We start from the raw sequence: 17,049 nt of genomic DNA, 5'->3' as shown, positions 1-17,049 counted from the left end.
TTTGTTTTAAAAAACTGTTTTAAACTTTAAAATTTCATTTTTTCACCCTTACCCTCGACCCCCACCCCACTAGCCCCCTACCAACCAACCCTTACCCCCCATCCCCAACCCCACCCTGAAAATTTTCGTAAGTTTGTTTTTTAAAAAACTTTCAACTTCAAAAATTATTTTCTACTCTAGTAAAAAATAAAAGATATTTTTCAAAAAACATTTTTCATTCAAATATCAAACACTAAAATATTTTTTCGGAAAATATTTTCTAGTCACCAACCAAACATGAGAAAATAAGTCAAATATCTACTTGTTTTTCATGAAAAATATTTTCATTCATACCAAACACACGATAAGAATTTTATGTGAAAATTCTATTTTAATAAGGAAAATACCATAGGCGGGAGAGAGGCATCTGATGTTACTATGCTAAATATTTTGTGCAGTCACAAGTACAATACTCAAAATGTTCATAACATACTCAAAATAAATAATCCCTTTTTAATTTTCATCTTACTAAAATGTCGCTCACACTCTAATTTTTCCGCAATCTATAAAATACCTCAACACTCTCTCTATATTTATCCTTTCTCTATGGTGTGTTTTGAATGAGGAGCTGAAGAGCTCATTTGGACATTGCAATATGCTACGAAGACTTTCTTCCCTTAATTGTGGTCTGGACCCCACAAATCTTTCCCTCTAGTCATATTCATCCCAAGAAGGTTATTTTTGTCTTTTCAAATAGAGCCTGTGCCAACAAGTTCTTTGCATAACTTGAACTTGTCTTTCGGTATTACTTTGATTAACATATCAATAAGACGTTTACTTATGTGAAATTATTTTAAATAAAATAATTCACTCTCCATTTGTTCACAAATTTTATGATATCTCACGTTGATGTATATTGTCCTTGCATAGCACATCAAGTTCTTTCTTAAGTTTATTGCACTCTTACAATCACAATAAACAACACACTCCATCTATCACAATCCAAGTTCGTGAAGGTATATCTTGAGTCATATCATTTCTTTGCCAGCTTAAGTAGTTGCAATATACTCAACCCATCTTCTTTGATCATCGTGATATAGCCCTTGAAAGAGTAAATAGGTATCAGTAGCCGTTTAAGATTGAATTTGATCCTAAAAAACACAAGCATTCATCTAAGCTTTCTCTCAATTACCGAACTATCCACTTAACCGTTTATCAATGCTCTTTATTAGGATTGTCATTAGACGTTTTAACAACACAAATTACGTGAGCAATATCAGCTAGTATAAACCATTACATACATTGAAAATTTAATGGATAGAAGCATACGTAACAATATTTCTGCTTTGGGGTCATTCCTCCTCGAATGCTGGTCAAGCTAATTTGAACACTGAGAAAGGAGCTAACTCTTACTATATGCCTGAACTTACCTTCTAACATAGATGAAGTTGGTTCATACTATTAATTTGAAACTCACTACAACACACAAGACGTTCACAACAGGTTACAAGGTGAAATGGTGTTTTGCATAATCACCATAGGAAGAAAGCTACTACATCAAATGTTTTCATAACATTCTTTGAAAAAAAATCATGGTACGATTTATGTGAGACATCATAGTATGAAAAAGTAATAGGGCATAGGTATCTTTGTAAGATGATGTCGCGCCCCCATTTTTCATTAAGAACGGGTTTTGTGCACGACCTAACAACTCTTTTGGGATTATGAGTTTGGAGTCGCCACCTAACGAATTGAGGCGTGTTAGGGCACCTATCTAACCTAACTAAGTCTAGCTAAGGTCAACGAGCCAGAGATCAGGGTAAGAGTTCAAATTACCTCAAGGGGAAGGTGTTAGGCATCCCTCAAGGTCCACAAATGTGGGTCCCTGCCGTATCTCATGCAATCTATGTGGGAGTTACAAGTAGCAATCAAGGTCACTTCATTATTATTTATTGATATGCTTGCTAAGTGATGATATAACATTAATGAATTAATTTTTTTTAGTTAATTTAAACATGCAAGACTAGGTTATAATAATGAATAAACAATTAATCTCATTTTTATTCAATTTAGCATACGAGATTATATGATATAACAAGTCGAACAAATGACTCATATTATTATTTTAATTGATTATTTAAGTATGCTAAAAAAAATGATGTAAGTAATAAACACAACAAATACTAATCAGTTAAATAAAGATAAGCGAGGAGACAAAAATAGACAAATAGATAAGCAAATAAATTTCTTATTTTTTATTTTAAGCTACCACAAATAAATTATTAAACAATTAAAATTACTTCAATTATTTATTATTTGAGCATACGATCTATGTGATTAAAAATATTGACCAAATATTAAGCAATTAATAAAGAGATAAAAAAGAAGACATAATATGCACAAATATATATAAAAATAATTCAATTTAATTTATTACTGCACCAAACAAGAATAAGATGTGCGAAAATAAAGTTTTGAAAAATTGAGCAAATTTTTGATAGAATTTTTATAAAAAAAAATGTTTGTGTCTTTATAGGGATGATGCCACGATATTGTTAATCGCGCTCCTCCATCATAGAAACAATTTTGTTTTGAGGTCGGTCTTAGAAAAAAATAATAAAAGTTTATATTTTGAAGATGATTTTAAAAGGATTTAGTTTGTATATAGGCACATAAATATTTACATATAAATACATATAATCCCTTTTGAAAATCATGGGTATGTGCTACTCCCGAGGACGCGTCGGCTTAATTTAATAATATTGGAATTGGACCTCGTAATTCCTTTGACTTTTCCACTAACGATAGGTTAGGAGATAGTGCTTATTGTATAGTTTTAAAAGCAAGTCATGTCCAACCCAAAGTTTGAAAAAGGATTGAACAATAACTTTAACAAAACCAAATGATCAAGTCATAAAATTTTATTTAAAAGCTAGCAGAACATTAATGCAGACAATAACTTAGTAATGAAGTTATAGGAAATTGTTAATGCAAAAAAAACTTATTTCAAGTTGCAGGCAGTTAATAAGATGCATTAAATGAGAAAGATTTAATTAGTAGCAGATGTAAGAATATGATTAATTAGTGGTAGAAAATTAATTATTTTACAAATATTTAATTAGTAATGGAGCAAGAATAATAAGAAAGACGGTACCTATTTCAGTTTACCAAATTATTGTTTCTTATACATGCCAGAGATTATAATGGACTAAAAAATAATGTCCAGCCAATTTAAGACGTTGAAAGATATCTACTTATCGACATGAATTCTAATCAATAAACAATGTTGAAAAGTTTCTAAGTTATTAATGTTATTAAAACTTGATAACTAACTTAATTGCTTAAGTTATTAGAACAAAGTTGATTAATTTAAACTAATTAATTAACATTATTTTATTAGTTAAATTCTATAAGCATGATTTCTAAGTGTAATTATACTAAAAAAAATCATTGATTCTATAGGCATACTTTCTAACATCAAATAAGTAATTGCAAACAGATTATTAAACATAAGCATTTATAATATAATACCACATATAACAAAGTTGATTCTAATGTACATATGTCAAGGAACAAACAGTGTAAAGCTCACCTAATTTACATAAACACTTGTTTTTATAAGTTGATTAAAACTCCGAATAGATTTTTAATAATGTTGAACAATTAACGACTTTTTAGTCTTGATAAAATTATGGTATGACAACACAAATAGATGCGCTAATGGTAACACGTAGCATGTAAATTCCCTTCCCCTTAGGTGATCCCTCAAATATTTTATTTATGAGAGTGTTTTAGAGTTAGCGTAATACAAAACATTACAAGTCTAAGAAATAAATACAATATTAACATAAACTTCAATAATAAACTTGTCTGGAAATTTCTTCTAAGCAATTCTTCAACATCTTGAACCTTCAATTTCAAAACCTTGTTAAAGTAAAATGATAGTATGAGCAAGTAATAACACATAAAAAGATTATAGCAAGAATAACACTTATCACATGGTACATATATAAAGCTAACAATGCAAAAATTAAACTAATAGAAGGAACTAACCGGTTATGCAAAATTTTATGTCAGCAATGAAGGATTTTACTAAGGTTTTCAATTCACAACAGCAATACAACAAGATAGAATGATCCAAAGCATAATAGAGTTGTGATTTCTTTTCAAGAATAGAGAACAATATCTAAAGTATGAACAAGGTGGGAGATGAGAGTTTAGAGTAATGAGAGAATTTGTATTAAAAAGTGAATATAAATATGTGAGAGTGTGAAATAATGAAGGGAGGGGCCTTATTTATATAGCAAAAAAGGGGAGAACACATAAGGAAAAGAATATTTTGAGGAATTAAATAAATATACTATTTTCCTTGTTCAAAAGGAGATTCAAATCAACCAAATAAAAAAATATCACTTCAAAATTATAAGCAGGTAGGAATAAATTAGGAAGAGAAATATTATTTTCCCCTTAAATAAAGAAGAGTCAAATCAAATATTTTATCACTTTTTATTTTATGTATTTATTTTAACAAAGTATAAAGTTATTTTTTACCAAATAAGAGCAAGCAAGAGTTGGGCTGCCATAATTAAACACTATTAGCCACAAGGAAATAAAATAATTATATCTTTTAAAAAGAAAAAGGGAAACAATTTATATACTATCAATCAATATTAGAATTAACAAATAGGAAAATATAAGGAAAGAAGTATCACACTCTTCCATTCGTTAATCAAACTAACCATAGCCAAGAGAGTCCAATAAACTAAACTAGATTAATTATGGGTAAGCAAAAAAAGAAAAGGTTAAAAATAAGCAGAAATCTAAATCAAAGCAAAAGAGCAATACCAAGCAATTAGCTAAATTATCATATTTATTGGATCCTGACAGATATGGAGGAACAATTATCTAGCCAAATTAACAATGTAAAAATATCAAGAAAGAAGAAAAACAATTTTTATCATAACCATGAAGTAGTAAAAATTGACCGATTTTCTTTAAAGCATGAAAGCAAAAATAGACCAACTTTTGTGAATATCAATCAGATTGCTATCCATGCGTAGCTAGAAAATATCGGTCACGAAAAATAGTCACGCCTAAATTACATTTAATTTACAGAAAAGTTGTTTGAATTTATCAATTATGGGTCAATGATTTAGTGCATCACATCTCTACAGATAAAGGCAAATCATAGAAAACATTTGAAGTTCTAAAGAATTTTTTAGACCAACTCCATTACAATTGATAGGATAAAAACATATATTGGTTCTTTCTTTTTTTTTTTTCAAAGGACATCCATGAACTTCAAAGTAATGCTAAGAATTTAAATAATCAGACGAACGAGGGAGCAAACCTGGACGGAACTGTAACAAATCAGTTTTAAATAACTTCGAAATCTCATAGAGGAGGCTCCGTCGGAGCTCATTGTTTTTTTGCTGGTGGTGTTTCTGTTTCTCTCGTAGGCTGCTGCTGTATCACTGCTACAATTGCTGGCACCTGAGAAAAAAGAGAAAGGAGAAGAGGAAGGGGAAGAGAAGAGACGGGAGGGGAGAGAGGAGGGAAAGAGGGGGAGAAGAGAAGAGGGAGGCAGAGAGAGGAGAAGAACGGAGGGATAAAGAGGGGAAGAAGAGGGAAAGGGAGAGAAGAGCAAAACGAGAGGGAGAAGAGGAGAGAAGGAGGGGGTCACCGGGGAGAGCGAAGGGAGGAGGAGCGACGGCTGCTCAAGAGAGAGGGAAGAGCGAAAGAAGAGTAAAGGGCGGATGGAAGATAAGAATGGAGGGAGAAAGAGGGGAAGAAGAGGAGAGAAGGAGGGGGGTCGCTGGGGAGAGATAGGAGCGACGGGAGGGGGAGGCGGCTGCCGGGAAAGGGAGAGAGAAGATGGAGGCAGAGAGAGGGGGGAGGAGAAGAGAGGGAGAAAATTTTTAGGTTTTGGGTCTTTTGGTGTTAAAGAGAAAGATAGAAAAAATTGATCTCAAACGTTAGATTAAATAGAGATGGAGGGTTAGGATTCGATTAGAATTTAATTATCTAACGAACGGATGATATTAATAGATGAAGTCTTGAAATCAGATTGGAAAATATATGGAATGGCTAATATTGCGATTAAATTGGCTAGAATAGAAATGAAAGAGTGACTATGATTGGAATAAAATTTGAAGTTGAGTGGCTAGAATTGAAAGAAATTAGAATAAAATAGGTTAAGATTTAAATGATTTTGAGGAAAATTTAGGAATTACTATTTAATTAAAATACTACATATTTTAAAATATTTTTATATAATTGAAAATCACTTAAATTAATTAATTAATAATTTTAAATACTTTAATTATATTTACAAAAATTTTATTAAGTGAACTTATTAAAATATATGATTATCAAGCAAAATCGATTAAAATTCTAAACTTAAAACAAAATTTTAAAATACTTATTTAATCAATAGTAATCCTAAAAAAGGGTTAAAGGTCGGTCAAAATTGGGTGTCAACAGCTGCCCTTGGTTGATTGAGAATGAAGAATGAATTGTCAGGCAACAAACGTTGATTTAGTAGCCGATTTTGTTCGACCGACGACAGATGTCAGTGGGATCGATTGAATCAATATAGAGTTGAAAAAGGGTACGATTGAGAATTTGGTATTAAGCCGCCTACATATTTCTGGTTATACGAGAATCAGGTCGTGTGAAGTTCTAGATTCAAGAGCAAATGAAACTCTTAAAAGTTGAAAGAGAGCTAAGGTATTCAGAGGGCACGATATCCGCTTGAATGGATAAGATTAGAGTAGCGAGAAGAGCGAGATTGAGAGGCTAAAGGAGCATGATAGAGAAGCGAGAAGAACATGATAGAGTGAGGTTTTTAGCCTTTGATCCAGGTTCGGATAAAAAAAAAGAACAATATGAGAAGCAAAGTATTGATATGGTGTTTATAGCAATAGATAATAGCATGATAATTGTACTCAAGGTGCGATCGATCATATCTGCAAATTTTAGTATGACTAGATAAAATGTTAGCTTATAAATATTTCATAGTTCCCACAAGAGTATATATGGATAATACTCTTACCATGGTCTAAATCTTATAAATTTTAGTATGACTAGATAAAATGTTAGCTTATAAATATTTCATAGTTCCTACAAGAGTATATATGGATAATACTCTTACCATGGTCTAGATCTAATTGCATGCATTTACTATGTTTAAGTCTAACTAGGAGTTGTAATGTGCTACACATATATAAGATAATCATACTAATATACTATCTTGGGTACACATCTTAAGGTTTTTCTTCATCTAGTGACTTAGCCACAATATATTGTTCTAATCTAAGGGTCAATGAACTATGCTAGTACCATTACATTTATTGTAAGTTAACATTAATTTCTCATATACGATATGTCAAGCATATTAGACCCAATCGCAAAACTAACATCATCACCCTTATAATGCCATCATTTTTCTTTATCATGATGCTCATCTAAAATTCAAGCTTAGTATATAGTACTGAACATGGATAGTACCACAATTTTCTATATACTATACTAACTAACAAATACTAGATTAAATTGAGAAACACTAATTCAATTAGACATCATGACAAGTAATTGATCATACAGTTATCATCATGCAAACTTATTTCTTGGTGCAAGTATACTATGAATCATCCTAACCAACAACTCTTTCTTTATATTCTATCATGAAAATTAGACGACATTTACTACTCTCTAGTAAAGACAAAGGGGCTGATCAAACCATCACTTACCCTACAAATCCATGACTCTAGCTACATGCCTCGATCAACCTTAAATGATTTCTCATTGTCCCAATCACATTTTACCGCGAAACGCCTATGCAACATTGTTCAACGCAGGCGAAATGCATGTACAAATAATATGATTCTAAATTTTTCCTCAACTGGTGTTTCGCCATTTCATAATTTTATTCAACACTAACCAAATGCATATGCAATATAGAATGTCTCGCAAAACTAAAATGATCATAACTTTTGACCCAGGTCTCAGAGTGATGTGAGGTTGACAGAGTTGGAAAAGAAGATTCAAAGACATTTAATTTGATGGACAATGAGACACATAACTCTTCATATTCTAAGAGATATGCTCATTTAAACATGAAAAAAGTAAAATCTTGTACCGAAACTTAATTAATAAGAATCTTTCACCTCAATGTTATGCTAGAGGATTCTTATGACCATAATTCTATCAACAAAATATCTTTTACACTTGGCAATTTATTTTAACAACTATGCATAATTAGGGCTCACCCCGTACAGATCATCTATATGCATATGTAGAGTGGTTCGGAACTTAACTTTAAAAAAATATGGATTGTTATATAAATCAAGAGGAGATACAAGAAATTATTCTAAAGGACAAATATGAGTAGCAAGAAAGGACAAACGAAAGAAAGAACTCATTTTGGAACAATGAATGCTTGATGTAGAACGTAACTCTTAGAAGCTTAATTAAAATCGAGATGGAAGATAATCTAGGGGAGGATAAGGACAAAGAAACTGTTTTGACGATAAAACTTTAACAACATTTTAGGTACTTTCTCATCACTTGGAAAAACTTGTTAGATAAAATATTGATACACCAACAATCCCCTTATAGTTCTTTTGGGTCGGGTCTAACTTAGTCCACTCCACTCTTTGTTGCTATTTTATCTTTTGAAGTGTATTTTTTATCTTGGGCCCCTTGGTACAGCAGAATTATGTTTTGTATTTTATTAAAAAATAAAATGATCTACCGACTAACATTCACTTAAAATATTTGTAAGCAATATGATACATGATAAATGGGGTATTCTAGCTAGTATATAATTTTCACGCCCCGAGCATACACCCTGGATATGGACGTCACTCGAGAATCTTCGCTGGTCCCCAAGCGAACCCTCGACCTGGATCACTACTCAGAGTAAGACTTACTCAAAAAAAAATAACTTCACTTGTAAAGATAAACTCGAGAATCATCACTGGTCCCCAAGCGAACCCTTGTCCTGACTCACTACTAAGAGAAAGACTTGCTCAACAAAACAAGAACTTCAGTTGTAAAGATCAACTCAAAAGTTTAAAAAATAACTCAACTCAACAAATGTTTGAAAGTACTTGAAATAAACATAAGTAATAATCTTCAAAGTCTCAAAACATCAGCAAACAATGGAAGACTCCTAAAGTACTATTGTCTATGAAACCTCTAAATACTATGATAGATGTTGGTATAAGACCAACAACATCTTAACAAAGCTAAAAATGAAAATGTGGAACCCTATGAATAGCAAGGAGGCTCATCAAAGCTAACTGGGATGCAAATGGTATAAATAGAGCGCCTGTTGATGAGCCTGAACAGTTTTATTTGCATCATAAAAAGATGCAGGTCGAATAACGTCAGTATATTGTATGTACGAGCATGTAAGGGTAAAACTAAAAGCAATAGATAATTGATCTGACAAGGTTGAAAGGAATACTCACGTCAACTCAACTCAATATGAAATCAACAATAGAGATGTAATACTTTAAGCATTTAAAATAGTAATTATCACCTCAAAATGTATTAAAAACACAATAACAAACTCTACTCTTATTTGAGAGATTCTCTAACTGACAACCATCAATATGAGCTATACAACATTTTGTCCACACTGTCAGAACTATACTATACCTTGGCGGGATATTGAATACCTCAACTAAGTGGATCCATTAAGCTATGCTTAAAAGCAATAAGAAATCATCCAAAAAGTATGATCCTTTACCCATGTTGGCATACATGGTTTATGATAATTTTGAGTTGCCTGAACTTATCCCCACATTGATGCTCAATACTACTCCTAAAAATATAACTCATACTCAAATGTGTAAAAATATATCTCTTTCTCAGTTTGAGGTAATTACTCAAAAGATCCTCTTAAAAAAGATAATACTCTAAAACTTCTTCGAACTTGTAAAGTCATTTAGGAATTGATGTTTCTTTCTTTTAACTATAAAAGTATTACATGGGAATATTTAGTTCCTTTATACTCATTATGAAACATGAACTCAACTGTCCTCCTCCTCATACTCATTTACTCTAGATTTAGTTCAAAACTTTAGTTAATTGCAAAAGAGTTCTCAAATTTGACTCAAAGGGACCTCTTGAACTTTCCTCTAAACTTTACTTTAATTTGAAGTGTAAATAAAGAGATGTGATTTAGGATCTATAGGATATCTCAAGGACTAATGATGATTTTAAGAGTTAATAATATCAAGAAGAGACCGAAGGCAGGATTTGAAATAATTCACACGGGACGAAGAGTAGAGAAGAAATGGGTTTGGCGACCCTGGCGCACCAATGATGCATCACGCTAGGCCGAAAAGTACTTGGAGTACTTTGGGGTGCACTGTCGGCGCAGGGTGTCGGCCCTCCTGCCGCTATGGGAGTGCATTGCCCCAGCCTGAATCCAAAAATCTAACGAATTTTCTTGTTTAACTTCGGGTCCTAATTCATCTAGAATCGATGGGTTTCTTCCAAACAATCTTTGATTCACTAACCCAACATAAATTCAATGAAATATCACTCAAATTATATCAAGAAATACCACTCATTTGCAAGACCCTCACCTCAAGAACTCAAAACTCTATAGTTAAAGAATAAAAGTTAAAACTTAAGAACTTCTCAAGAATCTCAATACAACCAATTTCAAGAACGAATTCACGAATGAAATTTCATGATTTGTGTGAGGGAGAACAAACCCAACACTATGAGAAACTTACATACCTTGAAAGAACCCTAGTTCTTGGTGAAATTCTTTAATTCTTGGAAGAACGCTTGGAAATCCTCTTTTCCTCTTTGAAACTTAGCCCTAAAAGTCTAAGAATATTAGAATGTAAAAAATAATTTAGCTTCTGATTAGAACCTTAACCAGGGTGAGGAAAATGTGGTCAAGTTGTGTTAGGTATGGAAAATTCCAAAATATCCCTTTCTCAAACGGATGAAATGCCTTAACTAGAGATGTTCAATCAAATGACCATAACTTCTCACTCCAAAGCTCTAAATTTGGCACACTTGGCAATTTTATACGAAGACTCTGACACCTTCAGTTTGATAGCTCATGGACCCTCTAATTCTTTTTGTGCTAAAATATATGATCGTTTAAAATTTAAATGAGATTAAGAACTGAACAAAGTTCGTGGTGTTGCATTAGTCATGGTTAGTTTCATCTTTTTTACTGAACTTATGACATAAATGCGTTCTATAGATTTAATATAAACATTTTAAAACTAATATCATGTCTATATGTATTTAGAGTTCCTACCTTTAGACACTAATTGATATTTTATTTTTCAATATAGGGAAAAGGAAAAGCATTTTGTGCTGGGGGAGACGTAGTTCGAGTGATACAGTTCATGCTACACGGTAATAACATAAGGATTATTTTCTTTTTTTGTGTGTTGAGTTATGTGATCATGTCTTCTTTTTAGATTTTAATCTTAATTAATTAGATTTTTGCCAGTCATTTCATTATTTTATAACTGAATTTTATCATTCAAATTTAAGTCATCAAGTATTTTTTTAATGTTACTGTCATGACCCAAGGGTACCCTCTATATGTAACATGCTGTATAGAACCTCGAAGGACTCCATACAAACCACTCAACATATCATAACAGAAGAAATAGAACAATAAGAGTAAAAAGGCATTTGAAGTCTAAATTTTCATTTAAAGAAAAAGGAAGTCTAGACTCTAAGTCTTAATAGAGTCATCTATTACAACATGCGAATGAGAAAACGGACACACACCATACAACATAGTCTAAAAAGGAAATACAAGAAATGAACTACAATGAGATAACAACCGTCCTCAAATCATGAGGACTCACCAGCAAGCTAGGAAAATAAGAAAATCCAAGCTTATATCCACAACGATGATCACCTTGAGAACCGGACCCTACACTTGGAGAAAATGTAGGACAAGTAGGCGTGAGTACAGAAGTACACCAAGTATGCTAGTCATGCATAAAAACATTGAAAACATGCTTACAAAGACATTTTAGTTGAATGCATGAAAATTTACTAAGTTTGAACATCAACATGAAAATAGTGGAAAAGCATAATTCATAAGCATACTCAATGTATATATCATCATAACTTTTGAGGAACATATCATAAATACCCTCAAAGCATACTAGGGTAATTACAGTCATCCACAAATCCACATTACAAAATCATAATTGGAAAATATGAGGATTTCAACATAAAATCCATAATAATCATCAATTGAATTATAATATACAGTAATTCAAGCATTAGAATAGTTTTTGAAAGGAACCTATGACTTTGGAATCAAACCCTACCTTTTGGGGATTTCTATCTTTGAAATCGAGATTTTGAAGGGGCTCAATGGATGAATGCTATCCATGGATGAAAACTTAACATACCTTATCAATGAAACCCAATAAATTTGATAAGAAAACCTTGTTCCTTGAACCTTAGCTCCAACTTTCTTCTTTTTCTTCCTTGAAGTTCTAGAGAGAATTTTCTTTGCTCAGGATGAAATTTTGAGACTAGTTTTGGGTTTTAGAAATAATGGGGTAATTGACTTAATTTAGTGAAATAACATCCTTATATAGGTAATCTAATTTAGGCTAAAACTACCTCACTTAATTATTAATCAAAACCGAAAAACCCCAAAATGCCCCTAAATTAACTCCTCAGAACACTCCCCAGGTCACCACCCACAGAAGCCGTGGTTGGACCCACGTGATATGCTGGTGAACCATGGTTGGGTCATTGGGACTTGGTTTTTGGACCTTGACCCACGACTCCTCACTGACAGACCGTGGTTAGACCAATGACCCGTGCTGGTGAAACGTGGGTTGGGGTTCAGAGACCTGGTCTCAGGGTATTGACCCACGACCCTTCACCCATAGGTGTAGTCTGACCCATGAGGCATGGGTCCCCTCCGTTTTTTATGGGTCCCCCTCAAGGACCTATGGTTTGTCCTTGGGGGTCATACCTTGACGTTCCAACACAAAATCCTTTATTTTGAAGTACGGGTAGTTACGTTTACGACTCTAACCCTCATGTTAAGCTCTAGTTTAGCCTTCTAGTTTCCACGATGTTAAGGTTAAAACAACTTAATGAGTTTGAATAGAGGAGAAAAATAAAAAATCCAACTAGAGAAAATTCTCTCTAGAAAATCGATGATACGAAAACCTAAAAGCCTAGTTACACCTATGATTCATGGTAACATAGCCTTTGGACAAACTTTTATGAAAGTCATTCAACCATTGCAATATTCACGTATCAACTTTATAACTACAAAGACTACTCTATAACATACACGTAAACAATACAACCCACATATGTAATAAAACCCAAAATTCCCCTTGAGTGTAAGACAAAAATGCATATTCATGGATGCAATGATTGTATGGGAAGAAGAAGATGAAAGATGATCTTAAGCAATATTCTTAAATATGAAGTTGTTGAAAAAATCTGATATGGTTGGCAAAATATAAAAAATTGTATAATCTTATACAATGTATACCAAAGGCAGAATGCACTATAGGTTTGTTGCATCACATATATGTGCTAATTTGAGTTGCCCTACCAGAAGATTATGTGAATCAATTATCTAAACAAACACTTTATCCTATATGAATTGATTGTACCCTTTGCGTACATTAAAGTAGAACCTCATGTTCAAAACATAGTAAGAAAGGACAACTGTAATTGCGTGGATCTATCTCTTACCTACATCCAAATTACCTAGTGAAGTAGACAACTTCTCCAATGGCATCATTTGTGGGAAATCCTCTTCAAATGAACATGAGTAATGTAATCTAAATTACCCATGTTCATTTGAAGAGGATCTCTCATCAAAATTTTCTCTACAAATACACATAGGCACGAGAAATAAGAACAAGAGGCATATAGTTGTGAAGATGATACAAATTCAATATGATTATGCTCTAAAAACATAAAAATATTCAAGTTGCAAGGAAATAATGAGAAGGAATTTTGTGTTATTCAACTTGATTTATATCCTAAGGAACGTGAAACAAACATATACAAAAAAACAAAGAATCATTAGAGGAGAAGTAGATAATACCAAATTAAGGAGAGGGAATGATCAAGGATGAAAATGAAAACCTTCATAGGGACATCAATATGATCCTGGAGTGCACAACAACAATAAATTTATAGCACTATAGGAAATACAACAACATGATAGAGGAATCAAAGTTAGCTATTCCCATGAAAACAATGGGAACAATAGTTACAGAAAACCTTAGAAAATAGTGGGAACAATTGTAACAGAGAATAATAAAAAAATACTGACAGAAGTATCGATAAAAACTAGAGAAAATCGAGGGGAAAAATTCATAGGGTATAGAAAAGATATATGTTAAATATGGGTTGAAATAGATCTTTTTTAAAAAATGGATCAAAAAAACTTCTGGCAAACAACCTTACTAAAGCAGAGCTCAAACTACTGGACAAGGTAATATCATTGGTATAACAACCAAAACTAACAGTGGACAATGTACTGGCCCAGACACAAATGATAGAACAATCACAAAGGACATAAATAATACACATATCAACAACTCACATGACTTAGAAATAGTTACTTGGGATATGGGAACAAAAATTAAATAACATAATGTTCTTAGTTTGTAAGATCATGATGAGATGATGATGAGAATAAAGAGGTGGATAATATGAATGAAGAGATCAGCTCAGATGAGATTCACAAGGTCCTAAAAAAATAGTAAAACTATTAAAACAATAAACAAACTAAACACCTAAGTATTATGAAAATTAACAGTGAATCTAAAGATAGGGTTATGAATTGTCCACACCTAAAGAGGATATAGACTTGAAACCAGTTGCAAATCATAATGAATTCATAAGAGGATGAATCCGAACAAAACATTGACTAGATCATCAAATATGAATATTTATAATCAAAACATGCAAACATCTTAAGAAGTAACCATCAAAAAGGTAAAAATTATGCTTTATTTCCACTTCAAGTTTCAACAATGATTGATAAATCAAGAAGCACAAAGTGTTTCCAACAATAGACAAAACATCATTATTTAGAGTAGAGAAAATAGCCAAAAGCCCCCTAATCTACTGTCGAATTTTAACTACACACTTATACGTCATGAGGGTCCTATACCACCTGAAAATTTTAAAAGTATAATATATACCCCTTAAAAACTCACACCCAGATTTGTAGCAAAAAGTAAGTGGCATGCGCGTACAACGTAATTTACCTTTTTAAAAATTAAAAAATGATTATTTTCCTTTATTCTACTTTTCCTTTTATATTATCCTTCTTCTCTTTCTCTTCTCTTTCCTTTCTTGCTCCTTTTTTTCTTTACTCTGATCAAATGATTTTTCGAACTAACAAAGCATACTTCAATTTTGAAACTATTGAGTGAAATTTTCTTCATAAACATTCTTATTATCAACTGAAAATTCATCATGGTTCTTGCTTACAAAAATAATTTTTTTTGAAAAGGATCGATTAATGGTAAAGTTATTTACCTTTTGATGCTGTTTGGTAGTATATGTAATGAATGGGTTGCATGGAAAATTAGTGATGAACACAAAAAAAAAGTGTCAGAATTCAATATTTCGAGACTTTAAAATTTGAATTTTCAAAGTGAGTTTTAAATTTTGGTTAAAATTATTGAGAGCTTAGCAACTTTAAAAATGAACGCATTGAATGGCGATTGGCAGCGTGATAATTATATACGGTGGTTGAGTCATAATAATAGAACTAAGGAAACTTATAAATTTTATTCAAGGGTTACTAAATTTCTCCATTAATGACACTAAATTTTGATCCTCTTGATTTTAGATTTTAAGCTAATGTCAATTTTTCACACTAATGAGAAATTGATCTAACATGAAAAATTTGTGATTTGAAGATGAAAATTAGATAAATGGTGGGAAGCTGATGAGAGAGGAGACTTGGTGGTAGAGAAGAGTTGCCACCGGTGAAGAGAAAACAAAAAGAATAAAAAGGTAAAAAGAAAAAATAAAACAAAAAAAGGAAACTTAAAAATTTTAAAAAGAAAAAGTGAAAAAGGTAAAAAAAAAAGTATGATGTTGAACTTCCTTATTTCTATTATGGTGAGGACAACTGAGCGACAATATCTTAAAATTTTCCCATTCTAAGGCAAGACTTCTCTTTTGCTTTGTCGAAAATCCAAAATATTATTTGTTAGTTTAGTTGTCTTTCCTAATGGAACGAACATTGTGATTAATCTATGAGCTAAGTCAACTTGTGAAGTTATATAGTTCGATAGTTCCGCTATAATCCATGATTTAGCTTTCCCTAAAAGTGAGAACAGAAACAATATGAGTCTCACATTGACAATTAGTGATAAAAGTGTCTAGAGATGAGCATGTGAGTTATTTTCATGTGAAGTGCCTACTAGAGTGGAACAATTTTCCCAATATTTTGTATTAGCTCCCATCTTTAAGTAATGTTAGGCTTGACAATACTGTAGTTAACATTCATTGCGATTGGGATTACCATTTCATGCACTGCTAATGGGATTGGTGGTGTGCTTTCCATCATCAGTTACTGTTATTAATGATTGGTTACTCTATACTTAAAAGAAGTCTTTGTCCCTCAGCTTCTAATGAAAGAACATTTCAAGATCAAGATGCTATCAATGGTGGGTAGGATGTAAATGAAAAAAATCTGATTTTAAGTAGAACACATTCAGTGAATGAAAAGTGAAAAAACTATAGATAAATGCTTTATACAGATGACGTTCATAGATAGGATCGGATTGTCCCTACGTTCTCTACTAAATGAGTTGATTGGAACTATACCAAAAAACTGATGCACATGTAGTTTTGTTTTTATAAAAAAAATAACATGAAATCTATTTTTGAAAAATTATTATTAAATTTGATCAAAAAAATTGACGGGCTACGTTGGTTTTCCCTATGTTTTCTTAATGGACCAATATAAATAAATAAGGCTAGATAAAATGTTATTTAGAAGCAGAGATGCAAGGTTGTGTAGTTTTTATTTGATTTTTATATATATATATA

General features: G+C 32.0%; 1 protein-coding gene and 1 long non-coding RNA gene across 3 annotated transcripts in view; one reads left to right on the top strand and one right to left on the bottom strand.

Moving 5' to 3' along the window:
• The window catches only part of LOC107020951 (probable 3-hydroxyisobutyryl-CoA hydrolase 3), a 54,455-nt gene that overhangs the window by 8,856 nt on the left and 28,550 nt on the right, over nucleotides 1-17,049 (top strand). For both annotated transcript variants that reach the window (XM_027917208.1, XM_015221497.2), the window contains exon 5: nucleotides 11,313-11,376. In XM_027917208.1, the coding sequence (XP_027773009.1) occupies nucleotides 11,313-11,376 (64 nt within the window). The remainder of the gene's footprint in view (nucleotides 1-11,312; nucleotides 11,377-17,049) is intronic.
• Nucleotides 3,704-5,939, bottom strand: LOC107020952. The gene is made up of 2 exons (XR_001456984.2): nucleotides 5,330-5,939; nucleotides 3,704-3,903 (listed from the first exon to the last, which is right to left on the bottom strand). It is a non-coding gene; the product is annotated as an uncharacterized LOC107020952 (long non-coding RNA).

This window comes from Solanum pennellii, chromosome 5 (genome assembly GCF_001406875.1).
Source record: "Solanum pennellii chromosome 5, SPENNV200".
Classification (NCBI taxonomy): Eukaryota; Viridiplantae; Streptophyta; class Magnoliopsida; order Solanales; family Solanaceae; genus Solanum; species Solanum pennellii.
This window is presented reverse-complemented; position numbering and strand designations above follow the sequence as displayed.